General features: G+C 44.8%; 2 protein-coding genes across 11 annotated transcripts in view; one reads left to right on the top strand and one right to left on the bottom strand.

Annotated features, from left to right (window-relative positions):
- Positions 1 to 21,825, top strand: part of TSC2 (TSC complex subunit 2) — a 31,577-nt gene extending 9,752 nt beyond the window's left edge. For 4 of the 9 annotated variants that reach the window (XM_085237263.1, XM_085237265.1, XM_085237270.1 and 1 more), the window contains exons 17-42: positions 334 to 456; positions 681 to 787; positions 1,243 to 1,396; positions 2,064 to 2,186; positions 2,510 to 2,644; positions 3,132 to 3,321; positions 3,755 to 3,848; positions 4,202 to 4,304; positions 4,496 to 4,590; positions 7,129 to 7,260; positions 8,963 to 9,127; positions 9,739 to 9,891; positions 10,093 to 10,205; positions 10,639 to 10,860; positions 11,667 to 11,882; positions 13,009 to 13,077; positions 14,948 to 15,108; positions 15,267 to 15,769; positions 16,591 to 16,666; positions 16,819 to 16,905; positions 17,143 to 17,329; positions 17,816 to 17,955; positions 18,160 to 18,238; positions 18,600 to 18,691; positions 18,969 to 19,067; positions 19,443 to 21,825. In XM_085237263.1, coding sequence (XP_085093389.1) covers positions 334 to 456; positions 681 to 787; positions 1,243 to 1,396; positions 2,064 to 2,186; positions 2,510 to 2,644; positions 3,132 to 3,321; positions 3,755 to 3,848; positions 4,202 to 4,304; positions 4,496 to 4,590; positions 7,129 to 7,260; positions 8,963 to 9,127; positions 9,739 to 9,891; positions 10,093 to 10,205; positions 10,639 to 10,860; positions 11,667 to 11,882; positions 13,009 to 13,077; positions 14,948 to 15,108; positions 15,267 to 15,769; positions 16,591 to 16,666; positions 16,819 to 16,905; positions 17,143 to 17,329; positions 17,816 to 17,955; positions 18,160 to 18,238; positions 18,600 to 18,691; positions 18,969 to 19,067; positions 19,443 to 19,610 — 3,786 coding nt within the window. In that variant the 3' untranslated portion in view covers positions 19,611 to 21,825. The remainder of the gene's footprint in view (positions 1 to 333; positions 457 to 680; positions 788 to 1,242; positions 1,397 to 2,063; positions 2,187 to 2,509; positions 2,645 to 3,131; positions 3,322 to 3,754; positions 3,849 to 4,201; positions 4,305 to 4,495; positions 4,591 to 7,128; positions 7,261 to 8,962; positions 9,128 to 9,738; positions 9,892 to 10,092; positions 10,206 to 10,638; positions 10,861 to 11,666; positions 11,883 to 13,008; positions 13,078 to 14,947; positions 15,109 to 15,266; positions 15,770 to 16,590; positions 16,667 to 16,818; positions 16,906 to 17,142; positions 17,330 to 17,815; positions 17,956 to 18,159; positions 18,239 to 18,599; positions 18,692 to 18,968; positions 19,068 to 19,442) is intronic. The other 5 variants (XM_085237264.1, XM_085237266.1, XM_085237267.1 and 2 more) reach the window with 5 other exon arrangements.
- Positions 21,316 to 26,251, bottom strand: part of PKD1 (polycystin 1, transient receptor potential channel interacting) — an 85,734-nt gene continuing 80,798 nt past the window's right edge. For both annotated transcript variants that reach the window (XM_085237262.1, XM_085237261.1), the window contains 3 exons: positions 26,064 to 26,198; positions 25,428 to 25,742; positions 21,316 to 25,049 (listed from right to left, as the gene is read on the bottom strand). In XM_085237262.1, coding sequence (XP_085093388.1) covers positions 24,447 to 25,049; positions 25,428 to 25,742; positions 26,064 to 26,198 — 1,053 coding nt within the window. In that variant the 3' untranslated portion in view covers positions 21,316 to 24,446. The remainder of the gene's footprint in view (positions 25,050 to 25,427; positions 25,743 to 26,063; positions 26,199 to 26,251) is intronic.

Here is a 26,251-nt window from a genome sequence, read left to right on the forward strand (position 1 = left end):
CCATTGTACAGCAAATACACGAACATTTTCTTGTGTGGAGGGCAGATGTGTTCATAAATTGTAGTAGAAGGGGAGTGGCTCATAACCTTGAATTGTGTTTGGATAGCATATCCTGAGATGCATCTTAAGCAGTTGTGAAGAGCTAGTTGTTCTGGACTCTGCAGAAATCAGTTACTTTTCTGGAATCTGCAGCAGTTCTGATCAGAAATGTCCTTTTATCTTGCTTTCAGGGGGCAGAATTAGCGACGTTGTTCTCGAATTCTCAGTGCAGATACACGTTTCTGAGTAACTAGCATCAGTCTGCCTTTAGATTGTGTTTCTGTTCCTCTGTAGACAAAACTCTACAGCTTACCTTCCAGCCATGCCATGCGGGTGTACGAGATGCTGATTCACCACATCCAGCGCCACTATATGTATGCGTACAGCCTTGCTGTTGCTAGCAGCATCAGATTGCAGGTATGAGCAGTAACCCCTGCATGCTGTCTCTGAAAATCTTGGGATGCAGGTGGGAAATGTGTTATGTAGAGCTTGTCAGAAGCAAAATAGTGTTTCTTGGCTGGTACACGTACCAGCTACAGCATCCAAAAAAAATATCCCTTTGTCTATACCTGAAGGGGGGAGTTGGGAGAATATTCCATTGGCATGAGCTTTCAGTTACTCCAGTGTCTTCTCTGTTGCAGGTATTTGATTTCCTCTTGATGCTTCGAGCTGACTCCCTCCACCGTCTTGGCCTTTCTAACAAGGATGGAGCAGTGAGATTCAGCCCTTACTGTCTGTGTGATTTTGTGTAGGTTTCTCATAGCATTCAGCAAATGCTGTTTTCGGAGCTGTTCTACATTCCTGCATGTGTTTAGTGATTTATCTCCAGTTTGTCCGAATCATTCAAATCCTGATGAATCTGTGATGAGACAATTCTGTAGTTACAGCCTAGAATGATCCCAGCTAACAACTACATGCTCCTCCAAACCATTTCTCTGTAGAGCCCTCAGTCTTGCACATGGAATTTCTGTTTCTGTCGCAAAAACTTAACAAAAACATTTGCAGATTCCTGCCTGGAACTCGTTCTTATACTGAGATTTGATTCAATGATTTGTACAGATCTATCTATTCCAGTTTTCTAGCTTGCTCTGATGTTTTTTGTATAACATACCAGAGAGTAAGTTGAAGAGTACGTCACTAAAATTCCCAATGTTCTGTTCTTAAGTTTATCTTATGTTATTTTTCTGCCTTCCTGTGTTGTAGAGAAGCAGAGAAGAGAGCTGCTGAGAAAAAGCCTACTGGTACACTCTCTCCACCTTCAGGAAGTCCCAGTGTGCCTTCCCAGAACAGCACCATTCGAATAGGGCATTTGCCATACTCAATGGTCTTTGGTGTCCTTCTGCAGTGTTTGAAGCAAGTATGTCTACTCTTAATGACAGTTGTCATCTTTGTGTGAAATATGACAGATTAAAAGGTCTGGCTAGAGAACACTGTCCCTGAGTATGTAAATAATGCCTGAGAAGCAAGACTTAAATCCTCCTTCATGGGCATCTGTGTGTAGCAGTGCAACTTTACAACCACCAGTGGGAGCACTAGTTCAGCTCTCCAGAAGTTCAGCAAGGCTTTCATTGCGTGCTGGTTCATGTTGGACAAAGACAAAAATGTGTTTGTTAAATAAAGATGAAAGAATTCATCCTATTTCTGAAAGGGCATTTGGAACTGTAAATGTAAATTGCTTGTTAATGTTGGATTTGGACAGAGCTGTGTTCTGAGAGAGTGTCTTGCTCTGGAGGCTAATTTGTACTAGCAGTTAGAAGAGTTAACTCTGGCTCTGTGTGGTTGAGCTCTGTTGAGTCTGGATACAAGTCATCTTTCAGCATGCAGTGCCAATACTGCACCTAGAGCTGGATGAGAGAAAGAAAGTAACATGTGACAGTTAAATGTCATTTTTTTTGGTGTAGCTACCATTCCAAGACATACATCTGCCTAGGAAATGGCATACTGTCTGAAATTTGATGAGTCTTACTTTCAAACAGAAGGAAAATCGTCCAAAAATGTTCCACCCAAACTCTCTTTCTTTCCAGGAGACAGACTGGAAGGTATTGAAGTTGGTCCTCAACAAACTACCAGAATCCCTCCGCTATAAAGTGCTGTTTTTAACCTCTCCTTGCAACATAGACCTCCTGGCTTCTGCACTGAGCTACATGGTAATGCCACTCATCCTATAGATGTATAATTACCAGGTCCTTTGTTTACTCACCACTTTTTTGAGATTTTTTTTTTTGTTTGTTTGCTTGTTTGTTTTGCTTCAGTCTAGTAATAACAAAATCATCATGCCTGTTGCCAGTCCTGGCTCACCTTCTCTTTTTGTGGGGATTGTTTTAGGTGTTTAGTAATTGGTGTTTTTCTTCTCTGTGCATGTATTGTATATGTATATGTGTGCAAAGGCAACTATGGGCTATGCCTTTCCACTGCCTTATAGAGAGTATTCTTAATGTAAGATATCCTAACTTAATGTATGATGCATCAGCTCACAGACAAGAAGACAACCGACAGGCTCCATGGTACACCAGAAGGCTTTTCCCGCACCGATTTGCACCTGGCTGTAGTTCCAGTACTGACAGCACTGATATCTTACCATAATTATCTGGACAAAGCTAAACAGGTACAGGAAAAGCCAGAGTATGTGTTGGGAGCAGGGGCTGGGCCTTTACTGTAGAACATTGTCTTTCTTTTTTACTTTCCTAACTTTGTGCAGCAGTCACTGTCTGGTTAGTTGGTTTTACCGTTGGCCGTCCATATCTGTTCCCCTGCTTACTCACTGCTGAGCGACTTTACCTTCCGCTGGAAGATCCTGGTAAATGTAAAAACTGAGCAGAAAGACAGTATTTTCCATAAGAAGGCTCTGTATTTGGTTAGAAGCTTAAGTAATAATTTATAAAATTTCTGCCTGGTTGAAGTTCCATCAAAAGATTTTGGCCTAGAACATAAGCAGCATTTCTTAGGGATCTGTGTTGCATTTTCGATAGTGTGTGTCATACAGGCATTGCAGTGGTGATGCCTTTTAAGTTGTTCTGAAATGCTAATTGAAGTCAAGAGATAGGATGTTGCAGGTTTTCTCTTTATTATGACTTTTCCTTTTTTTTTTCCAGCGTGAAATCGTGTACTGCCTGGAACATGGGCTTATCTATCGCTGTGCAAACCAGTGCGTTGTGGCACTCTCTGTCTGCAGCGTTGAGATGCCTGACATCATCATAAAGGCACTTCCTGTCCTAATAGTCAAATTAACCCACATATCTGCTACAGCCAATATGGCAATTCCTCTCTTAGAATTTCTTTCAAGTAAGTTGTAAGGTTCTTCTGTGCTTGATCTTGCAGTTATAAATGTTTAGAGCTGAGTGTGACTGTTTTGATTGCATTAGTCAAATATATCATGCTGTGAGGGTTTATTGTTCTTTTGGTGGTGCCTTTTCACAGTCCTTGAAATGTAAATGTTTGATTATCTCATTTGTTACTGTTTTTAATACACTTGCTCATACTTACAGTGTAGCTGTAGAGTGGTGGGAAATAGAAAGCTGTTCTCCCTCTCTTGTTGTTTAAAACGTAAGCAGTGTGAAATTACTGTGATGTTAACCATGATGTTATGGTCAGCATGACTTCTATGTCAGTTGATGATTTAGAAGAAACAAAACAATTCGAATTAAGCTGAATTCTGGTGTTGAATAGCTCATGTTCAGAACTCACCTGTGTTGGTTTTCTTCTTGAACCATTCTAGCTCTAGCAAGGCTGCCTCACCTCTACAGGAACTTTGCTGCGGAGCAGTATGCCAGTGTGTTTGCCATCTCCCTGCCATACACAAACCCTTCCAAGTAAGTTAGTAGCAAATCTGCTTCGTCCCCTACCTCACCTGTAAGCTGAAGAGGCTAAGATAAGCTTTTCTGTAGTGCTTGAGTCAAGATTATTTATGGAATATTGCTCATTTTGGTGTCTCCAAGCCTTTTCTGAAGGTGGACCATATTCATCTGGGGCTCAATGTCTCTTTTTCTTAAATACAATGTCTCTTTTTCTTAAATAGAAGTCTGCTTTTCTCTTTTTTTTTTTTTTTTTTTTTAACTTACAGTAGGTAAAGGAACAGTTGTATTTCTCAGACAGACAAGTCCCTGTGTTCAGTTCTGGAATGATATCCTGTTGGAACATTAAACTGTGGTTTTTGCTTTTCTAGGTTTAACCAGTACATAGTTTGCCTGGCCCACCACGTGATAGCTATGTGGTTCATTCGGTGTCGCCTTCCCTTCCGAAAGGACTTTGTTCCCTATATTACAAAGGTAATGGATTCTACTGAATCAATCAGCATGCAATAAAAATGGTGACTGATACTTGTTCAAGAAGCATAATGGTTTCTGTATGAAGCCAGCATCTTTTTCAAAACCACATGCAAGTTCCTGTGCATCAGCCCATGATTGCAGTCTTTCTGCCCTACTCATTCAAACTTGTGTCTGTTTGTCTCGATTGACAGGGTTTGCGTTCCAATGTGCTGCTCTCCTTTGATGACACACCTGAGAAGGACAGTTTCAGGGCTCGTAGTACAAGCCTCAATGAGAGGCCAAAAAGGTAAATGATGTTAGATTCCAGCAGGGTCCTGTGTTCCTCGGATAGTGCTCACACCCTTCCCTGAGTTTATTCTGAAGGAGGCTGTCTAGTTATCCAGAGTATGACTGCATTTAAGCAAGCCAAGTAAACCTCTTTAGGGAATTGGTAAAAGACAAACTGAGGTCGGTAAGAAGTTGAACTCAAAGCAAGCTGGCAGTCTGATAGTACATATGAAAGTGTTGCTGTCTGTTCTGTAAGTTTTTACAGTTAAGTGTGAATTTTTTTTTATTGTTAGTTTTTGGAAAGCAGCAGTTCTTTCAGGTACAGTGCTACCAGGGATGAGAAGGGTAATACCAGAAGTAATAAAGAACTGTATTGATAGTGTTAACTTCTTTTAAAAACTGATTGGCAGCGACTATTATAAATTATTGCCAGGGAAATTATTGTGATTAGTATAAACTGAGATAACAGAATCTGTGTTTTTCCACAGGGATACCTTGTACATGACTAAATGACTGAAGGCAGATTGCTGCCTTGTGTATGTGTGAATGGCTTGTTATGTTATTTGAATTTTGAAACCAGTATGTCAGTTTGAAGCAAAACTTGATATCTTTAAAATTCAGAATGTACCTTGCCAGTTGTCTTTCAAAGTAACATTGGCAAAGATGGAAAAATATTGCTTGGAAGGCATTGTGGGTCCCTTCCAACTTGGGTTACTCCATGCTTCTATTATTCTAGGGCATTCAAGATTTCTCCAATGTCCTTTTACCTAGGACATACCTAAATTGGTTCACTTAACTTGCTTCAGTGTTAATGTGCAGTAAGCATACAGTGGCATTTGAACCCTGGGGAAAGTGCCTCTACTTTAACTGCAAGGCTTAGTAGTGTCTTGCAATGAAGAAACACCACCCCTTCCCTAATGCTATAGCTGTAAACCCTGTTTTGTGTTTCATCTCTCCCATCTCCTCTTCTTTCATTCAGAAATTTGGAAGAGAAGCCTTTTGACAATCGTCTCTCAAATTAGAATTTCAACTAATCTTTTTTTTTTTTTTCTCCTCAAAAACCTGTTAAATTCAACTAGGTTGGAATACTACTGTATCTAAAGGTTTTTGCTAGCTGCTGGATCGCCTCCCCAGAAATCTCTGCTAAGCAGTGTGAGCTCAGGCAGCAACTGAAACACCAGAATGGCAGCAATGTCTCTGAGTTTGGATTCTGGTCAAATGAAAAAAGAAATAGCTTTGAGTAGATATCTGTTTCCTTGCTTCAGAAACCTTGTATGCTTGGTTTTTGCTCTATAAGCCCAAAGAATAAGCATTTCTTTGCTTTAAGTAGGGTGCTGTGTGTTGACAGAGGCAAAGATCCCAACACTTCCCATGGCTGCTGAATGGCATGATGTTGGTGTAGGTGATAAACTCAGTATGAGCTTCTGCTCTCTGCGGTTACATCTCCAGTTGTGGCCAAAATCTCTGTCAGAGATTGGTAGGAGGGGGGAGGAGGAGAAATAAATTGTAATCCGTCCAAGTGGCTGTCTGAAATGTAATCATTCACTGAAAGGACAGCTAGTAAATCATGTTTAGGAATGTTAATTTGCCTCTGTGTTTTATGTACAGTGATGTAAACAGTTGGTCCAGCAGTTATGTCCAGATTAGTAGTCAGCAAGACATGTGTCTCAGCTGTGACTGATTAAAGTGCCTCTTAGATGTTAATTACTGTCATCTCCCACATATGCTTAGCACCAGGCAGAGTGAAGGCTTATCTTCTTTCTGTTTCAATTGTAAGTCAAGTAGGTTACTTGTGTGCCACCTGCAATAAGGTAGCTGTGGGACAGAAAAGTACCATGCATCAGCAGCCAAGGGAATGTTTGCCCTTCTCCCTCCATCCACACTGTGCAAGAAGTGTCAGTTTCATTTAGATGGGCTGAATATCCCCCAGTGCCTCAAGGTCTGAGCCAGAGGACACCTCTCTCTGACCCTGGGACATTTTTGTGGTTCAGCTGAAGCTCAAACTCAGACCAGGCCTAACAACATAGGGATGGGCAGACAGATACCTGTCTCTTGTAGAAGAATGTGCTGCTACGTGGTTTTGGCAAAGCATTTTAAGATCTGGGGATCTTTGTGGAAGTAGTCAGTCTTTGTGGTGTCCTGAAGTGGTGAGGTGAGGTAAGAGGAGGTGGCTGATCTACACAAAACTTCTTGGGCTTGAGAAATTTATGCCAAATGAGCATTCTGATGCTCTTGCCTTTGTTTAACAGTTCAGTATTCCAACTGTCATTTCAATCAGCTTTTTTTTTGTTTGTTTTAACTTGTACTAATTTCATTTGTTTCGTAGCACATTTAAAATCTTGTTTTCAAAATGTGGTTTGTCTTTTTAAAGCTTTCAGCTCTGCTTGTTTGTACATTTTAATTTTTATTTTCCTTTTTTGGCATTTGTTTTATTTTACATCACCCTCCGGGATCCCCCAATATTGACCCTGTGACCTGTGACCTTTCAACCTACATCCCTACAATGATTTCCTCCCTTCCTGTGACCTCTTTTGGGGCTTGGTGCTTCTCCACCTAGTAGTTTAAGACTAGCAAAAAATGCAAAGCAAGGCTTGAATAACTCTCCTCCAGTGAAAGAGCTGAAAGAACCCTCTGCAGTTGATGCCTTCCGATCCCGCAGCATCAGTGTGTCTGAACATGTGGTCCGCAGGTAGAGGCACTTTAAATGGGGAGAATCCAAGAGCAATTCAGCACTTGGAAATTTTACTGCAAGGGTGGGTGGAAGCAGGGTGGATTTGCATGTGGGATGCTTGCATGACTCTGCAATACGAACCTGATCTTAGCTACAGGCTGGTTTTTGGAAAGGTGTCGTGGATAAGCCATGGCTTCCTAGCGCTGGCTGTCGAGTGGTCGCATCACCCCGTGCTGTGTGTGCCTGCTTTCCCTATGCTCTGGTGCTTTAGGTACAAATCTATTTGCAAAGTAAAGGTGGTGATGGAGAGGAAAAAGGAAAAAGAAAAACGTTGCATTCTGTGCAAGTGAGTGAAAATCAGGATAAGACTAATGCTTTCGAATCGGTGATGCCACAGGAGGTGCTTTTGGTACTCTGCTAACTGATTTACAGGCCCTCCTCCCAAACTGAGAGCAGTGGTTCTGGGTTTGGGATTTGTTCTTTGACACAGAGCTGACTGAAGTATTTTGACCAGAATATGAGGTAATAAAAACCTTTTCATTTGTGTCTCCATAGAGCAGTTAAAGGTGAACTGTACTCTTAGAACACTTAGCCGATGTGAAGCTACTGCTTTCATTGCTAAAGGAAACAAGTTTTAATTGATTTTTCTCCCATGAAAGATGAAATGGCTTGTGCTAGTTTTTTAAACCTATTTCTGGATCATTTCCCTTGAGTATTAAATTTCTGCCAATAATACATTGGTTGGAAATCTGAGCTTGAAGTTTTGTGCCTCAATCCATAAGGATTCATGTCCAGAGAACTTCATTGCCTGTATTTGAGCTTTTGACTATATGTCACCCAAGAGAAATATGCTGAAGTGGCTGGATTGTGAATATAATTCTGGCACTTAATTCTCTGATGTCCTCATCAAACTATTAAGTAATTTTCTTCTCTTCTGTTTTTATTTAAATTGTAGCAACTAAAAGTTCAGGCATTTAACCTTAGTGATACCAAGTAAGTTATCGTGTTGCAAAAATTTGGCTGCATCTCAGTGTAGCTTTTCTTATAATGGCATAAGGATTTCTTGTTATAAAAACATCCCTATCGAATGGAAGTTTTTCAAACTGTGTTGCTGATTTTGTTAATTCGAAGGCAGAATTGCTGTCTACTCTTCTGCCAACGTCTTGTTCGGAGTGCAATCTTTTTCTATTTCAAATTACATTTGATTTTATGTATCAACTGAACTAGTTTGGAGAAGAAAGTTCAGTACATGGAAGAGCTGCAGCAGAGAAGCCACAATGTTATAAAGTTAAGCCTAGAAAGATGCAGTTTGTGGCTCATGGGCAACACACTGCTTGGGGAACTCAGCAGGTTGCTTATGTCACAGGATGCTTGCCCTCACTGTAGAATAGTGAGCTCCAAGCATGGTGCTGCACTCACTGGTTGCTTGATGTCCTTGCCCATGTGCCTCCTGACATCTGAGAGAACTGGCCTGACTCAGCTGAATCATTTAAATGTTTCTCAGTCTCAAGGTAAAATACACATTCTGCAGTAAAAATCTAGAAAACGCAACATGAGGGTGATCCAAAAATACTTTGTTTACATCCTGGGTTTACTGTCTGGCACTTCTCTGTTGGGGCACATGCATGTATTGCAGGTGGTTCTGCGTCCTTCTGTCTGCTGGGTGACGGGGACAAACATTTTGCAGTGTGATCTGTCAGCTGGAAATGTTCTCTTCCAGTCGGATACAGACATCCATCACTAGTTCCAGCTTGGGCTCTGCAGATGAAAATTCAATGGCTCAGGCTGATGACAACTTAAAAAATCTCCACCTGGAACTCACTGAGACTTGTCTGGATATGATGGCCCGATACGTCTTCTCCAACTTCACCGCGGTGCCTAAGAGGTAGGGCTCAGTGATGGGAGGGGTGGTTTGGTTTGAAGTTCATGTTTCATCTTATTAGTGGAAAATTGCTGTGACATCCTTGAGATTGTGACAGGCCCATTTCTTGCAGATTCAGTCTGGCTTGTGTGAAGACAAAGTTTGATGAGAGCAGTTCATTCTAGCTTAATCTTGTCCTGAGCCTTCAGCCATCCAGGGAATGCACTGAAGGTTGTGTAGCCCCCAGAGGCACGCTGTTTTTGAGCACTGATTTGCTCCCTGGCCTTGCTGGATGGTCGCAGTCTTTGCTACAGAGCTGAGTATCATGTCAGCTGGCTTGAGATCAAGGGCACTTTTTTTTATTGTGTTAAACCCTCCCAGAGAGACACATAGCTCAGACAAACCCTTACTTCTCTGTAATTTGTGTCCAGGATTGTAGTAGTAGTACTACTCTCTACTGTTATTAAAGTCAGATCATCCATTATCCTGATGGATAATGTGTTAATTGGCTGAGGAGTGCTAAAAATGCCATAAAAAGGAGGACAGCAGACAGTATCTCCTACACAGAGGAAATCAGCTGTGCCTGTGTAGGCCCTGTAGTCTGAGAGCTGCATTCATCACAAATGTGTTTCTAGGTCTCCTGTGGGTGAGTTTCTGTTGGCTGGAGGAAGGACAAAAACATGGCTGGTTGGCAACAAGCTGGTGACCATCACTACAAGTGTCGGAACAGGGACAAGGTCCTTGCTTGGCCTAGACTCTGGAGATCTCCAAAGCAGCACAGAATCAGGGTAATTACTGCTCCCAGTTCTAGAAATTTCCATCTAACAAAGGCACTTAAATGGTTAACCACCATTACTGTGTTTTGTTGTTTGTTTTTTTTTTTTTTAAAGGTTTTCCATTTTTTTAAAGGTTATTGTAAGGAGACTGTTGTATTTGTTTGTCATGACCAACTCCTCTTTCAGTATCACTGATATCTTCTTTTTCCCCAGCTCAGACCCTGTTTTGCAAGTGAGACAAACTAAAGAAGCTCCAGCAAAACTCGAATCTCAAGCTGGGCAGCAGGTTTGCAGAAGCTCTCGCAACAGAGTCAGATCCATGTCTGGTAAATTCCTGTCCTGGCGTCTAACTGCTGGCTCTGTCTTGCAGGCTTAAGTGTTCTAGCACCTACTGCTAAACTCATTTGAGAATCTGAACCGCCTGGTATTTAATAGTGAGCAGGTAGCAGCAGCTGTTGGCCTCAGTAGTGCTGGTATTTTTCCTGCTTGCCTTCCTCTCAGGAAAATTGGCAGTTGTTTAAGTCTCACTGCAGTAGACTTTGCAATGAGAATTGCCTAGATCTGTCAGACCTTATTGTTTATAAGAAACAGATGCAAGGTAAAACTCTCCTAGGTTCCCAATATGAGGAGCAAAGCTGCTAGAGGATCTCAACAGACTTACTATTTCACTGATATTTTTAGTATTTACTATGCTAGTAAGTAATTATTGTAAATATTTTTAGTATCAGCTAAATCTCCCTTCTATGCCTGTCTTGCTAGGTGGTCATGCCTTACGTGTTGGTGCCTTAGACAGCACAGCCTCCCACTTTCCTGGTGGCTCGGCTTCCCAAGGGACACAGAGTCCTCCTGCTCCTGCATCTCGGTCAGAGAAGACTAATCCTGCTTCACAGACACCTCTGCAGAAAGAAAAAGCAAACTTAGCTGCATATGTCCCACTGCTGACACAGGGCTGGGCAGAAATCCTCGTGCGCAGACCCACAGGTATCGTGATCTGGGTATGGAATGTGCTCTTCTGACTTGCTGAGAAACTGGAGCCTGGATGAAAAGGAAAAATTCTTTTTTAGTGCAAATTGATCACTTTGATTGCTTACTGACTCTTTAAAGCAATTTACCTTATACTTGATTCTTTGAAACCACTCTTGTTTTTAACTCTGAAAGACCTGTGAAAAGATTGGAGTGAGGATTTATAATTGTAGTTTATGAATTACTGCAGAAGTTGTGTATCCTGGTTTATCTGGCTGTAAGTAAGGTGATACTGACGCTGGTGTGTGATCTTTCTTGAAAATCTGTCTATGGTGTGTTTCATCTTCCCGTGCTGGAATTAAGATGATTGAAGCTTATGGCTAGAGCAGTTGCAGAGTTGAGTCTGCTCTAAGAGAAGGAGTAATGACAGATGTTGAAGTTCAAAATTCTTGAATAGTGCAGTACATTAACTGGGAATCGTCAGTTTCAGCTGGAAGGCCCTTCCTGGCAAAATAACTGGCTCAGTATCGTTAATTAAAATACCTGAGTATTTCACTTTTGGGAACCTGCTGTGGCAATGAATTTACCAAGGATTGTTTTTGAAGAGCTTGGGGTGAAGGATGAAGTACTGGGAGCTCCATACTGAAAATAAGAAGTCAGTTGAGGGATCCTGCCAAACGTCAGAGAAACTGAGAACTTTCACTGTTTGGATTTTATTTACATAATCCAAAACAATTTGTGCTTTTTTTTTTTTTTCTTCCCAATGTGAGTTGTGAACTTTCTGGAGTGAAATTACTCAGCACCCTTCCGTTTGTCTTCATCAGGTAACACAAGCTGGCTAATGAGTCTGGAGAACCCGCTCAGTCCCTTTTCTTCAGACATTAACAACATGCCCCTGCAAGAGCTGTCCAATGCACTCATGGCTGCAGAGCGTTTTAAAGAGCACCGAGAAACGGCTCTCTACAAGTCCCTGTCTGTCCCCTCCTCCAGCTTGGCCACTGGGACAGCCAAGCCTTCGCTTCTCCAGCGTTCCAACACAGGTGAGAGATGTCAGGGCAGCTTTGTGTCTAGCATAGCTGCCACTAGGCTGTTTCACATCTGTTGAATTTACTGCAGATCTTCCTGAACAGTAAGTTAGTAGCTTGAGGAGTAACACAGATGAGAAGGGGAATGAATTCTTCTCCTTGGGAGTTTGCAATGCAACGTTCCCTACCTCCTTGCTTCTGATGTTCCATCAGAAAAGCATCTCATCCTTGAAGAAAGAAGGGAGCAGTGGAGCTTGTTTAGAGGAGTAATGTCTTCCATGATAACTGCTTGCCAAATGGAAATAAACAAAGTCATGGATCTTTTGCCTTTCTTATTTGTTTGGGATTGATATGAGCATCCCATAGTTGGATAGACCTTCCCACGCAGCTCATCCGTTTATCTTCAGTTTAACAGTTTTTCTGGAGCACTGGCAGTGCTGTGTTCATAGGAAAGTGGCCTATGCAGCCTCGCCAGTTAGGGTCAGTTCCCACTGGCTTTTACATGTGATAGTTGAATGCCAATACTATGGTGTATAGGCCTTAACTTGTGAGTTAAAAGAAGCACCTAATTGCATTCCTTTGGCAATCTGTGATAAAGTCTTTTGGGCCTTATTCATCTTAATTCAACTTCTGCAGCAGACAGCCAGCTGTGACAAGTCATGTGAATGTTCTGAAGGAGTTTTACTGTCAGACTGTCATGGCTTAACCTTAAGAGGTTAGGTCATTTCTGCTCATCAGACTTTTCTGTGCATTTAAAAGTGATCTTTTGCCAAAAGCACATAGCTCAGGAAAAGCTCAGGCTGGTTTTCTGCGTGTGCTGGGGTATCACTGAGCAATTTTCTATTTCTGTAACTCAAAAAATGCATTTTCCAAAGAGAGCAGTTTGAGTCTGCATTGTTTGGATGTGTTTATGCCTTCTTATTCATGTTGAAACCTTGCACCCTTGAAAGTATCCCCTTGCATCTAGTGAGCTTATCCCAGCTTGTTCTTTCCTTTGTTTTTTTTTAATTTTATTTTTTTATTTTTATTTTTAAATAGGTTCTTGGTTACATTTTAAACTCTGTGCTTTTTAATTTTTTTTTTTTTTCATATAGTCTCTCCTTCCTTTTGATGTAGCTGCTCACTTGATTTCCCTTTGCAGTGGCCTCTTTCTCTTCCATGTACCAGTCCAGTTGTCAAGGGAAGTTGCACAGGAGCATATCCTGGGCAGGTATATTTATATATCTTTAAGGAAAAAAAAAAAAAAGTATTGCCATAGAAGAACACCTCTGATTCATAGAAAATATATCCCTCATACTTCATTTTTCCCTTCCATGTCTCCTGTCTGTTCCCGGTCTCATTACTCTCAACAAATGGGATCCTGACTAGCATGAAGAAGTCCAAGCCAGATGCAACATTTGCAAGTGCAGATAATTTCTTAAAAATACCTTTTCTTTTAGCTGGGGTGGATTGTGCGTTGTGAGGCGCAGAGATCAGTGGCCTCTCAATTAATCATTTATTTTCAGCTTCATTTTACAATTGGCTTAATGTTATTCTCAGAAGTGAGAGCTTTCACCTTTAGCAAAACATGTAACATCCAACGGGACAAACTACCCAGAAATCAAGTCCTGTACTACTCAGTCCAAAATGGGACACAGAATCTGATAAAAGAAGCTGATGTACATGTATGTACATACATTTCCTCCTGACTTCTTTCCTTCAGTGGAAAATTCTCTGTAGAGCACCAGGGTATTCTTAACCACTATTGTTTTTTGACTTAGGCCCTTTAAAGCATCGTAGTGATGCTGCAGTAAAATATTTTACTATATTTTTCCTCTCTGCTCATATTGTTCCCACCTACAGTATAATTAGTGACTGCTCACATTATTTAAAAACACTAGCAATCTTGGCAGTAATGCAAGAGCTAGAGGAGCCTGGAAATGCTGGGTGTGTGCAGGTGTGTTCTGGCTTGGACAGCTAACCAGATCAGCACGTGTTTTGGTTGTTGGTTTTTGTTTGTTTGGTTTTTTTAGAAGGTATGTGTGTGCAATGCTAACTCTTAATTGCTTCTTTGAAATAACTTTGGTCCTGCGACCTGAAATCAATCCAGGAAAAGCTGCTTTAGTGATTTTTTTTTTTTTTTTTTTTTAATTTTTTTGCTGATTTTTTTTTTTTTTTTAATTTTTTGTGTGTGCTTTTTTTTTTTTTTTTGGAAAACAAATCTTGGCCTTTCAGATTGGTCCTCCAGTCCCTTGTGTGCGTAATGGAAAGCCTCCTGTTCTCCAGCCTTTTCCTCAGGACAAAAAACAAGGCCAGGAGAAGCCCTTGGTCACACTCAGCCCTATGGTCAGGGCACAGCCTGGAGTAGCTGCAAGGTTAAATCTGCAAGTGCTTCCTCCACCATAGACAGGGCTTCCAAGGAGCTTTCTTGTCAGTGTGGTTTGTTAACCATTTGTCTGATCAGATGCCACGTGCAGGTTTCCCAGTATTGCTGCAGTGCATGTTTTACTCTTGCTCTCTTGTCCTTTCACATGTCTAGGGCTGAATTAGTTTGCTTCTACTGAGACATACTAGGAAAACTGCCAAACTGCAAGGAAATGGCTCCTAGGAAAATTCCTTACCTCCTTCTAGGCCACTACAAGGCACAGGAGTGTACAAGAAAAACTTATATTTTGCATACTTGCATAGAACTGATGTCTTGGATGGATGATGATGATGAACTTTCAATACCAGTCTTGTATTTTCTTGCACCTCTGTAGTTCCTGTGTGTCCTGATAGCTGAGCATTGATGTACAAGGTCCCATTTCCTTCATTCTGTCCCCTACTTGTTCATCAGTGACAATTGGAAACAACTGCACTTGTTTTGACAAAAGCAGCTGCAACCCTTTGCTATGAGGGTAAGACGATCAGTGATTCTGTACAAAAGGGAAAGCAGGAGCAAGTGTGATAAAACATGAAATCAAAGAACCAGACCGCTCATTCCATATGGCCTTCCATTGAGATCCCGTAGGGAAAAGGCTGGTGCTTGAGAGGAAAGGATGGGGGCCTGCTGGTCCGTGCCTCTGTGCAGACTTCAGTTCTTCTGCATTGTGTCTTGGTAGAGTCTGCGGTCGTGCTGGAGGAAGGGAGCCCCTTGGAAATGGAGCTGAAGGAAACCGAGTCCCCAGCTGAGTCTCCAGAGAGTGAGGATTTTGAGACGTCGTGTTCTGAGCAGGTCCTGAGCGAGGAAAGGTTTGGTAAAGCCCAGGAGTCTTACAGCAGGGTAAGCAGCAGCGGCGGCTCCGTGCTACATTACAGCCCTGCCCTCAGAAAGGTGTGAGAGGTGTCTGTGCTCTGCCTCGGGCTGCCTCGGTGTCGCTGTTGTCAGCTGCTACTCTGTGAATTAGGAAAAACGTTTGTATTTGTTTCTTCTTCCTTAAGTCGTCCTCGACCTCCAGCCAAGATGAGAAATCTCTGAAGTCAGACGAGCTGGTGGAGGGCGGTATTCCCATCGGGAGGGTGCTGCCAGCAGAGGATGGCCGGGCACTGGAGGAGCTCTCCTTCCAGCCCTCCCAGCCGCTCAGCAAGTCGAGCTCTTCTCCCGAGCTGCAGACGCTGCAGGAGATCCTCAAGGATGCAAATGGCAGAGAAGTAACAAGGAGGCTGAGCACGGAAGTGAAGTCCAAATCTCAGTCTGGGAACCTGGAAGGGGAAGGACTGGGCAGTTGGCTGAGCAAGGGTGAGGACACCAGAGCAGTGGGCTCGGGGGGGTTGGATGGCAGTGGCCCCACCACCTCTCCACGCTCCCCATCTGGGCACCGGCCCAGGGGATACACCATCTCTGACTCTGCCCCATCACGGAGAGGGAAGAGGATGGAGAGAGATGCCTTCAAGAGCAGAACAGCAGCCACCAATGCTGAGAAAGTACCTGGAATAAACCCAAGGTATATTGAGGAGCGTATGCACTAGATAATCTTTGAGGTCTTTTCCAACCTTAATGGTTCTACAATTCTATGATGTGGAACTTGAACTAATGAGCTTGTAATTGCTGGAGCCATGGCTGGATTTGTTCCAGTGGGTCTGCGGGTTTTGTGGGATCTACAAATGATTAAAAAGATAATTATTGCTTGTCTTCTCAGACCTTAATATAGAGATGTTGAACCTACTAACACCAAATTAACTTTACAATCTTAGGAAATATGTCTCCTAAGTGGTTCCCAGTTTATTGAGGTCCCATAGAGTCAACTTTGCTGTGAACAGGATGAATTGCCCATCATGCTGCTTGGGAAATGTCATGTGCAAAATACTATGAAAAAGGAAGATGATAGGATATGCTAGTTTGAACTTCAGGTATAGGTAGTTTTCCCCCAGATTGTGTTCTGAGACAATCTTCATCTTACGAGGGGAAGATTGATTCTGTAAAGTGCAAGTGTCTGTACAATCATTTGTGCTGTAGGTTGGAAGTACTCTGTGTAACTTTGAGGCAGCAGTGTGTTCCTGCTCCTTTTTACAAGTGAAGATTGCCTTTTGAATGGGGAATTTATGCAGCTGCCACTGTTTGACATACTGATTGTTTTTTGTGACAGGGGTTTATTATAAGCTGCAGGTAGTCCAGGCACCCATTGGCTCTGGAAAATGAGTAATACTCTGCTAGAATTTTAATTGCCCCTATTTTTAATTCTTTACAGAAAGTTCTTACATACAGCAGGTCAAAATGAACTGAAAGTTTAAGGTAACAAAACATGTTTTCCCCTCTCTCCCTCAGCTTTGTGTTTTTACAATTGTACCATTCCCCGTTCTTTGGTGACGAAAACAACAAGCCCCTCCTGTTGCCAAATGAGGTAGGCAAGGATTTTTATTATTATTATTATTTTTTAAACTCTTGTAGTTAATTTTTCTAACCCCATTAACGTCCTGAAGAGGTTTTAGGGAGAGCAGTGGGTGTTTGGAGATGATTGCTTTTTAAAGATGTGACAAATGTTTTGATTTGTAGACGTTTGAAAAATCGGTGCAGCTTCTGGATCAAATTCCTTCGTATGACACCCACAAGATCGCAGTGCTGTACGTTGGAGAGGGCCAGGTGAGTTGCATGCAGATGCATTCATCATTTCATGGTTCCATCTCAGCAGAAGGGCAGGCACTGTTACTCCAACAGTGAGCTTTGTACTGCTGCTGCAGGAGCTGAGCTTTTCCTTAGTTTCTTGTGTTAGAAATCGGTGCCTGTGTGAATCCCTTCTGAGGAGGTGGTAGCCTAATCACTCATGCTGATGGAGTGCTCTTTGCATTCATTTTGGGGCTCTGTGCTCTTGTTTCCTAGAGCAACAATGAAATCGCCATTCTGTCAAATGAGCACGGCTCCTATCGCTACACCGAGTTCCTGACAGGCTTAGGGAAGCTCATTGAGCTCAAAGACTGCCAGCCAGATAAAATCTACCTCGGTGGCCTGGATGTGTGTGGGGAGGATGGACAGTTTACCTACTGCTGGCACGATGACATCATGCAAGGTATAGTATTATCTCCAGAAGGCAGAGGTGGAAGGATGGTCTCACTTTAAGACTGAGCCTCTTTCTACAAACCGTTTCCATTCTGAGGGTGCAGTGAGGATGACCTGGGGCTGTGTTTTCCCTTTATCTCTCTGAAGTCTCTGCAAGCCATGAGTTCAGGAGAGGTGCATACATGCCTTCTGTAAGAAAAGTCACACCGGCTGCTGGAGCAAACCATGGAGGGGGCACCAAAGAGTGGCAGGCACAGATGCTGTGCTTCCCTGGCAGAGCTGCACACTGTTCTCTGTGCTCGGCTACTGCTGGAGCAGTCACAAATGGGGACAGATTCAGCTGTCACAAGTGAGGATGAACCTGTCAAGGGAACACAGTGTGGTCTTTTCATTACAGTGCTGCCAATACTACTTTGTCTTTCAGGCAAATGCTGAGAGATAAACATTACTGCTTGCAGCTAAGCTCAGCCTAATGGTCCTTCTGTTTCCTCTTCAGCCATTTTTCACATTGCTACACTGATGCCCACAAAGGATTTGGATAAATATCGCTGTGACAAGAAGAGGCACCTTGGGAATGATTTTGTTTCTATTGTTTACAATGATTCTGGTGAGGACTTCAAACTGGGAACAATAAAGGTACAGGATTTTACCTCCAAGCCTGTTATAAAACAGGCATTTGGCTGTAAACCCTTGGTCTGATGTGTGTTCTTTGGGTAAACAGTGATCATGAACTGAGGTTATTTGCCTTGATGGATTTATGCATGCTAACACATGGCATTCAACAGAGTCATGAAGGCTGCCAGTAACATGTGTTTGACTGTTGTATTGTTTTCCCATTAGGGTCAGTTCAATTTTGTGCACGTTATCATAACACCACTTGACTATGACTGCAACCTGGTCACGCTGCAGTGTCGAAAAGGTAGGAATCCCCCCAGCATTTCTTCTCAGTCTTTCCTTTATTGCCAGTGCAATAATTTACATCACTTTGCAATGTTTTTGCATTCCAAAAGTAAATACTTCCAAGAGAAACTCTCTGAAACCAATTTGCTGCATAGCAACATCTGTATACACGCTGTATCTTCCCCTCTAGAGCAGCCAGAATTTGGGTCGGCTGTGTTCAGTTGCAGTGTAAGTTCTGTCTGTCACAGATGGAGCTGTGGTGCTTGGTTGGAACTTCTGAGGTTCTGTGATGCGGTCCTTCAGGTTTAGTTACTGGCAACTTTTTGTCTTCATCTTCTCTCTTAACTGACAAGAATTTTTGTTTTTCCTTTAAAATAAAGACATGGAGGGCCTTGTAGACACGAGTGTTGCTAAGATCATCTCTGACAAGAACCTGCCGTTCGTCGCCCGTCAGATGGCCCTGCATGCTAACGTGAGTACCCTGAGCTCCCTGGGACCTTCTGTCTTTCAGATGGCAACTTCCTTCACCAGACATGAAGGAGACAAGAAGGGCTTGCTAAAGCAAGTCAGCTTTCTGCCTCAGTTATTTCTGTCAACCTTCGAGTCAGTAACCACATGAACAGTTATAACTTAGAGCTGTATTTCAGCTGCTGTCAGACTGGACTGAGACATTCTATTAATTTTATTGCCATGGTTATGTTAATGTGCATTCTCTCTTCCCTTGCTTCTCCACACTCTTCCCAAATCAGATGGCTTCCCAGGTTCACCACAGTCGATCCAACCCTACTGACACCTACCCATCCAAATGGATCGCTCGGCTGCGGCACATCAAGCGGCTGAGGCACCGGGTAAGTGAAGATGTCCTCTGGGATGTTGAGAACTAATCTCTGCCTTACAAAGCGTTGTTACAAATAAGGCAGATAAAATCAGCTAACAGAACTTGACAAATAAGAGGAATAAAGTCTGTATGAAGATTAGAATCCAGCTCTTGTTGGAACAAGAAGTGTAGGGAGGTAGATCTGGACTTGTGAGCTTCCAAATAGCTCCCCTTGCAGCAACTGCACTGGGAGCCCTGATATTTGAAGACAGATCTGCTTGTGCTCAGCACTGTAGTAGAGAATGTAGGAAAAGCTGTATTGAGTAATCTGTCCTGCTCTGGCGAAATGGAGCGTGTGAAAAGTTGCAGAGAACATGGAGCTCATCTGTTCTCATTTGGCTTTCAGCTACGTGAAGAAACCCAGTACCAAACTCCTGGCCTTCCCCTGCAGATGCACCCATCTGCTCCAACAAAGCCCTCTCCCCAGATGGCTCAGGACCCACCACCAGCCTACGAGACAGGTCAGAGGAAGCGGCTGATCTCCTCAGTTGATGACTTCACCGAGTTTGTGTAGGTCCCTGTGGGTTGGTGTGTCTGTTCTGGGATGGGTAAGGCAGTGAATGTGTTATATCTGCCTGCTGACTCCGTGCAGCTGCATGGACATAGAGGAGAAGGATTTGGCACACACAGTGTGACTGTGCTGCTTTCATGTGGACTCAGCACTGAACCTTACTTACCAGGAGGACTGAACGTTTTGCTGCCTCAGCCTGCCGCTGCTGTCTGATGAAAAGACTGTGTATCCCCAGCAGATGCTCCAAGAGAGAACCAACTCCGCATGCTTTGTTTTTATTTGGTTTGAGCTACTCTAAAGCTTCCATCTCTGGTGGGAACTTTCTTGGCAGAACCTTCTTCTGGGCTCCCACAACACCAGTGCCTGGTGGGTGCAGATGAGGTCTGATACTCTGCACTTTATCACATAGGTGGAAGTTGCAAGAGTTGGGGAAATTGTCACACCTTTATTGGGTGTGACATATGAAGTACTGAAGCTCCAGCCATTGTTTCTAAGCAACCCAGAATCTCTGCTCCTCTCCAGGCCCCGATGCCTCGCGGCACTTGAACTCTACAGACTGTGAGGCTTCCTGCCAGTTCTGGTAAGGGTTAATCCAGGTTCTCAAGTGATCTGCAGGATGGACTGTTTAAATTACAAAGGACAATGTCTCCTTGAGTCAGTGAGCCCTTTTTGCTGCCAGAAGTAATGCAAAGCGGGGAGGTAGGAGCGACTCAGTGGAGCAGCAGGATGGCAGAATGCTGAGACGTGGACCACTGGTGATGAACTGCTCTGATCCACTGGGGCTGACAGTGAGGACTCGGAGGCCAGGTGTGATTTCTAGGTTCATCTGCAGGATATCCACCAATTGCAGCAGTGCTGAGGGTGACACTTGTCCCTCCCTGTGCACCTAGGAAAACCCTTTTTGAGAGACTGTTGGCTTGTCCTGGTGGCATCGTCTCTGAAGGAGTTTTGCCCATTGCACTAACACACGAGGTCAGTGTCTCCTCCTGGGACCTCAGCTGTTGTAGTTAACCAGTGGTCCTCTCAGTGCAAGTGTGTATAGGTGGATTGGGATTATGTAGCCCACTTTGTGCTGAGATGCTCATCAGACACTACACTACTAAACTGGAAGACATCATGTAAGCTGGACTATACTGTGAGTACTTTATCTCCTGCTTCGTGAGTAAATGGGAAGCGTGGCTTTTTGATAACAGTAATTATAGAGCCCTCGCAGTGGAGCTGAATGCAGTGCAATCAGCACATGGAGCTGCAGAGCGACTGCCAAGGGAGCAAAAGCGAAGCTACTAACCGATGCAGGGCTGTTTGGGAACTCTAAGTGTATGTTGTGTTTTGAGTGTTTATACGTAAGTCCTAAAGGAAATAAAGTATTTGTATGGTCAGTGGGTTTTTGCTGGCCTGGGACGTCTCAAATAATAATGTTGCAGGCACTTTGCCTTTGTGTTGGCTGCAGACCCTTCAATAACGAGCTGTTGTAGTTAATTACAGACCTAAGCTTCCCTAATAGGCCAGCTGATCAGTGTCTTGTATTGTGCAGGAGATGTCAGTGAAATTCTGGTCACAGCCAAAAAGAACAAGGCTGGGTTGGTAGGGATGGGCTCTGGTGAGCACTGTGTGCCCCTGGGCCTTTCCTGAGCTCTTCCCGGTAGCGGTGCGTGGGTCACTGTGCAGCTGTGGGGCTGAGAGAGCAACAAAAGCAATGGAGCCAGTCTGTAGCAGTCAGCTTTTATTGACCTTGTCATTTTTTTTAAGAAACATCCCCACAGTTACAAAATACGGTATTTTTCTTTGCAGTATATGCTGACCAGATGGTAACAATTGGCACATTGGTCACAATCATCTGTTTTTTAAAACAAAAAAGCATTTATATAGAGTCCCTCCCACTCCCTTTTAAACTAGTGGATAGTTTTGTTTTTGTGTTTTTTTTTCGTTTTTTGTTTTTTTTTTTTTAACTGAAGCAGCTTGATACTGTTGCATCTTTACGAGACTTAAGACAATAAATAAGAAACCATTTGTTGGCGACTACAAACACAGAAATATACATTCAGGAGTACTTATTGGTTAGGGCTGTACGTCAAGTTCGTTGCTGCTGCCAGTATAACGCCGTGCTAACTGCCTGCAGCAAGGTGTGTGTCTACGTGGTACCTCAGCTGTGACAGTGAAGGAACTCTGTGAGTGTTGCTATAGTTTGTACAAATAAATGCTGCACTGAGAACTGTGATTGCTTGGAAGCTGTCTGTGGTGCCCGCTGAGCACGCAGGCCCTCAGTGAGGTGTCTGGCTTATCAAGAAACAATTGTGTGGGTTCCAGAGCTGCTCTCCGTACTTCAAATGAAGGTGAGAAGTAGGGCAGTTGTCCTAGCCTGTTTCTGCTCCTCTTTGATTAGAAGAAGCACTTGGTAAGTCACGCGCATCAAATCACAATCATGCACACAAACAAAGCAAATGGGGTAAGAAACAGCCACTGGGGAATGGAAGTCCCAGTGCCTCACTGGGGAGCATCCTTGTCCAGCCCACACTGTAGCTTATTCAAGGCCATTTCTGAGCACGTGGGTCCCTGCTCACTGCTGCCCCTCTCTTTCTCCTATTAACAACTTTATTTTTTTGGAACATATTCAAACCACGCTGGGGGGAAGGGGCTGAGTCCTCCACTGTGGTTCTTGGGATAGCCCTTCTTTTGGCTCTTGACAATGCAAGAGATTTCCAAGACCTGCTTGGTTCGCTCTCCTCCCTGAACAATCCCTCTGGCTGCTGCCCCTGCCTCTCCCACCCCACACAGTGCTGGGGATGCAGCTGAGAACTGGTGCCTGTAGCCATACTGGGACCAGGTGCCTTAGTTCTGCTGAGCTCCAGGTGCTTCTGTGACCTCTTCAGCCTGCCTCTTCTGTCCCTTTAGGAAAGCTTTCAGTTACTAACAACAGTTTTCTCCGCTCCGCACTCTACTTCCTGCTCTAAAATCTGCTTTCATCAACCTTCAAGGAGACCAACAGGCCAACCTCCACCTCATCTCACTCTCGGGCTCCACACATTTGTTTTTGCCTACCTGCAGCCTTCTGCAACTTTCTGCAGCCTCTGTCCTTCAAGCAACCAAGTTTTTCAAATGCAATTTGCACCAGTCCCAAAGTCCTCACACAGAGCACCCATGGGAAGGGACTTGGGCAGGTGCATGAAGCCAACAAGGAGCTTTCTGAACATCTCTACCACAGCACAAGTGCTGGCAGCTGAGCCGGGCCTTGCAGTGCTGTGCTTACCCACGGCACTCCCTGAAGTAACGCTGCTGCTCCCTGGGGCACTGCTCTCATTCCCTTCAGCCCTCGTACCTTTCCAAAGGTACCCCACTGTGCTCTGCTCTGCCTGCAGGGACTGCCCCACCTCGAGAGCACACGCACCACATGCACACAGACACCCAAACCTTTATATACATGGGACATTCCCAGAAAGAAGCACTTAGTACATCCTTTAAATAACTCTGACAATAGTATTCTGTCTCCTATCTACATGTTTCAAACACGTTACCGATGCTATGAAAATATAGCAAACATACAAAAATATATACATTTAAAAAAAACAACAACAACAACAAAACACCATATAAATTACTTACACTATACATTATGTGAAATGGTGATGACAAAGTGAACACAGACCCTGGAGTGGCTGCCGTGGGGGTTTGGGATGTCTCTCCCTCTCTCTCCCCCAGTGCATTTGTGCTTCTCATCATGAAGATGTGGGGAGGTAACGGTGCAGCTGGGTGGCTGCATTCACTTTATCATTGCATTCTCATTTCAATTTATGATTTAAACAAACAAACAAAAAATACTGCTTTATATTGATATATTATCCTGTTCTTGTTAGATCGCATGTGTCGTCGTTAGCTGAGGAAAGCATTGTTTAAAGTGCTGGGCAGTACATACGAACAAAAGTAAACCAAAAAGAAATACATATACTTAGGTCAATACATTCCTTGGGTTAGAAAAGCCAAGCAGCCAGCAGCACACACACACACCGTGGGGTGTCTGTGCGTGGGGCGGGGGCCGCAGCGAAGCCAGCACGGTGGCACCCCCTGCTTGGAGACAGCCAAACGCAGCCCCGGGTATCTGCACTCCACCTGGGACAGCAGGCAGGCAGCGCACTGCAGCTTGCAATGTCATTGGTTTTAAATATTGGGTTTCTTTAAATACAAATAATACCAATTTCTGGAGGATAAAAGGAACCAATACTGGAATTAACTGATCTGGGCATAGATATCATTTTGTCTATATCAATATATATTTATGCTTAAAAAAAAAAAAAAAAAGGTTAAATATCTTCTTGAAACCTGTAGCTTTCCTCCACAGTGTGTCTGGTCTGCAAAATCCAAGGTCAGACCTTCAAGGCCAGGGCTCAGCTCTCCCCCTTTCCTCTGGCACAGCCAGCAGGAAGGGGAGACAGCCTTGGCCCACTCACCCTACATCAGTCCCCAATAAAGTGTCCTTGTGACAGCCGCCTCGCGCGGTCCATTTGCAGACGGGGCCATTTAACAAAAGAGAGACAACTTTTTAATACTGCCTTACTGTAACCGGTATTTTCTGACCCCAGCCTGCGCAGCCTTCCCCGGCTGTCCATGAGGGAAGGCTCAGCCTCTCCCAGTGAACCCTCAGTACTGGAAACCACTGGTGAGGAAACGGGCACAGCATGGAGGCTGGGGCTGCACCAGCCCCGCTGCAGGCAGCAGCCCCATACATCGGCAGCAGCTCGCCAGGCTCCAGGCCTGCCTGGCAGGCACAGCCCGCCTTCACAAACCTCTTCCGAGGCTCTCTCTGCCCTCCGAGGGGCACTGCTTCCCACGACGCCCCCAGCACAGCTACTTGACAGTGGGGTGGACCCTATTCTTGGCTCGGAGAGGCCGCTTCTTCTTCACGGCCGGAGCCAGAGCGGTGTGTGCTTTGTGCGGGGGGAGCGCAGAAGCCGCCACGCTGATGCCTCTGCTGGCACGGATGAGGCGGCTGGGCACAGAGCTCCTGCTGCCAGGAGAGTGGGGGGACAGTGGGAGCTGCGGGTCCGTGGTGGAGGAGGTCTCTGGTGAGGGCCCCCGCTCCGTACTGCCCGCACAGTACCTGCTCAAGACATCCTCTGGCACCAGAGAGTGCCTCCTCTTGGAGCGGCGGCTCTGGGAGCCCTGCAGCTGGTGCTCGATGCGGTACACGTCCTCTGTCACCTGGTTGACCCGATCAAATTGGGCTAGCAGCATCTCGAAGAGGGAAAGGAGCCGCTGGAGGTCGGCGTCCACTTCCAAGCTGTCCCGGGTGCTCAGCACGAGGCTCAGCCCATCCAGCTGGCTGGAGGAGGTGGAGGCCCTGGAGCTGTCAGAGGCAGCGCTGGGAGTGGGGCCCCGGATGGATTTGGAGTCACTGGAGTCCCGGGATGGAAGTGGTTCCATGCCTTCAAACCTCACCTTGTGGCGGAACTGGAAGGAGAGGACGGGAGACTCAAAATTATTTCAGGAGCTGCCACGTGGGAATGCTGTGCCACAACACCTGCCCTGCTTCAAATAGCCCCAGTGCTGCTATTAGCCTTTCCTGGTGGTTAGGCTATAGCTCAGACCTGGGGACAGATCTCAAATAACATCACCTGAAATGCTGGGACTGAGAACTGGCAGCCTACATCCCTGCAGTGCCCTGCCACTAAACCAGATCTGCCACTGCCAGAGGGGCTGAGGCATCCAACTGTCAACTGTAGTTGGAAGCAACCAGAGTCAAAGCTGGATAAGGACAGTGGATGTTTCCCTGTACAAGTCTGCAGCTTAAGATGCGCTACTTGACCCCTTCTCCCAAGCTGCACTCACCTCCTTGGCTTTGCTGAAGCCCATCCACATTTTCAGCCTGCGCACAAAGAGCTCCACCATCTCATAGTCCTGGGGCTCGAAGGCAGGGCGGTACAGCTCAAAGTGCATCTCCCGGTAGCTGTAGACAAGCACCACGGTGAACAGCCTCAGCATGATCCACACCTCCAGGATGATATAGCTGGTGCAGAACAGGTAGTAGAGGCCAGAGGAGTCAGTCGGGCAGGGGTAGAGGCTCACACTGCCCCGCACCATAGCAATGAGCAGCAGAAGGCTGCTGCCAACGCTGCGGAAGGACTCCGAGGAAGAGGAGAAAAGCTGCAAAGGGAACAGTGGAGATAAGATGAAAAGGAATCCATTGATGGCACAATATCTCCTGACACTCACTACCTCACCTTGCAAAGCATGAGCCCTGCACAGACCGTCAATCAGCTGTGACAAGGACTGGCCACAGACAGTGCATGGCCAAAGCCACCATGTCCCTGAGCACTTGGCACAGGCTGGGCACTGCCCGTGCTGGGAGCCAGCTGGGATCTGCTGACAGCTGCAGCACAGTGAGGGACAAGGGGGTCACACAACCCAGGGCCTCACTCCCAACCAGCCCCTCTGAGAGACAAGACAGGGAGTGCAGATAGTTACCAGGAAGCCAAGCTGTGCGTATGCCAGGATGAGGACCGCAAAAGCCAGCCCTGCTGCAGTCAGCTCCTTCAAGGACTTCTGAAAAGTCTTCCCGAACACGGACCACTGCCTGACAAAGCGCAGCTGCTGGGCAGCCTAGGACCAAGCGAGAGGACGGTGTTACAATAGGCTCAGGTGATCTGCCCAGC

This window comes from Meleagris gallopavo, chromosome 16, assembly GCF_905368555.1.
Source record: "Meleagris gallopavo chromosome 16, MGAL_WU_HG_1.1, whole genome shotgun sequence".
NCBI classification, from domain to species: domain Eukaryota; kingdom Metazoa; phylum Chordata; class Aves; order Galliformes; family Phasianidae; genus Meleagris; species Meleagris gallopavo.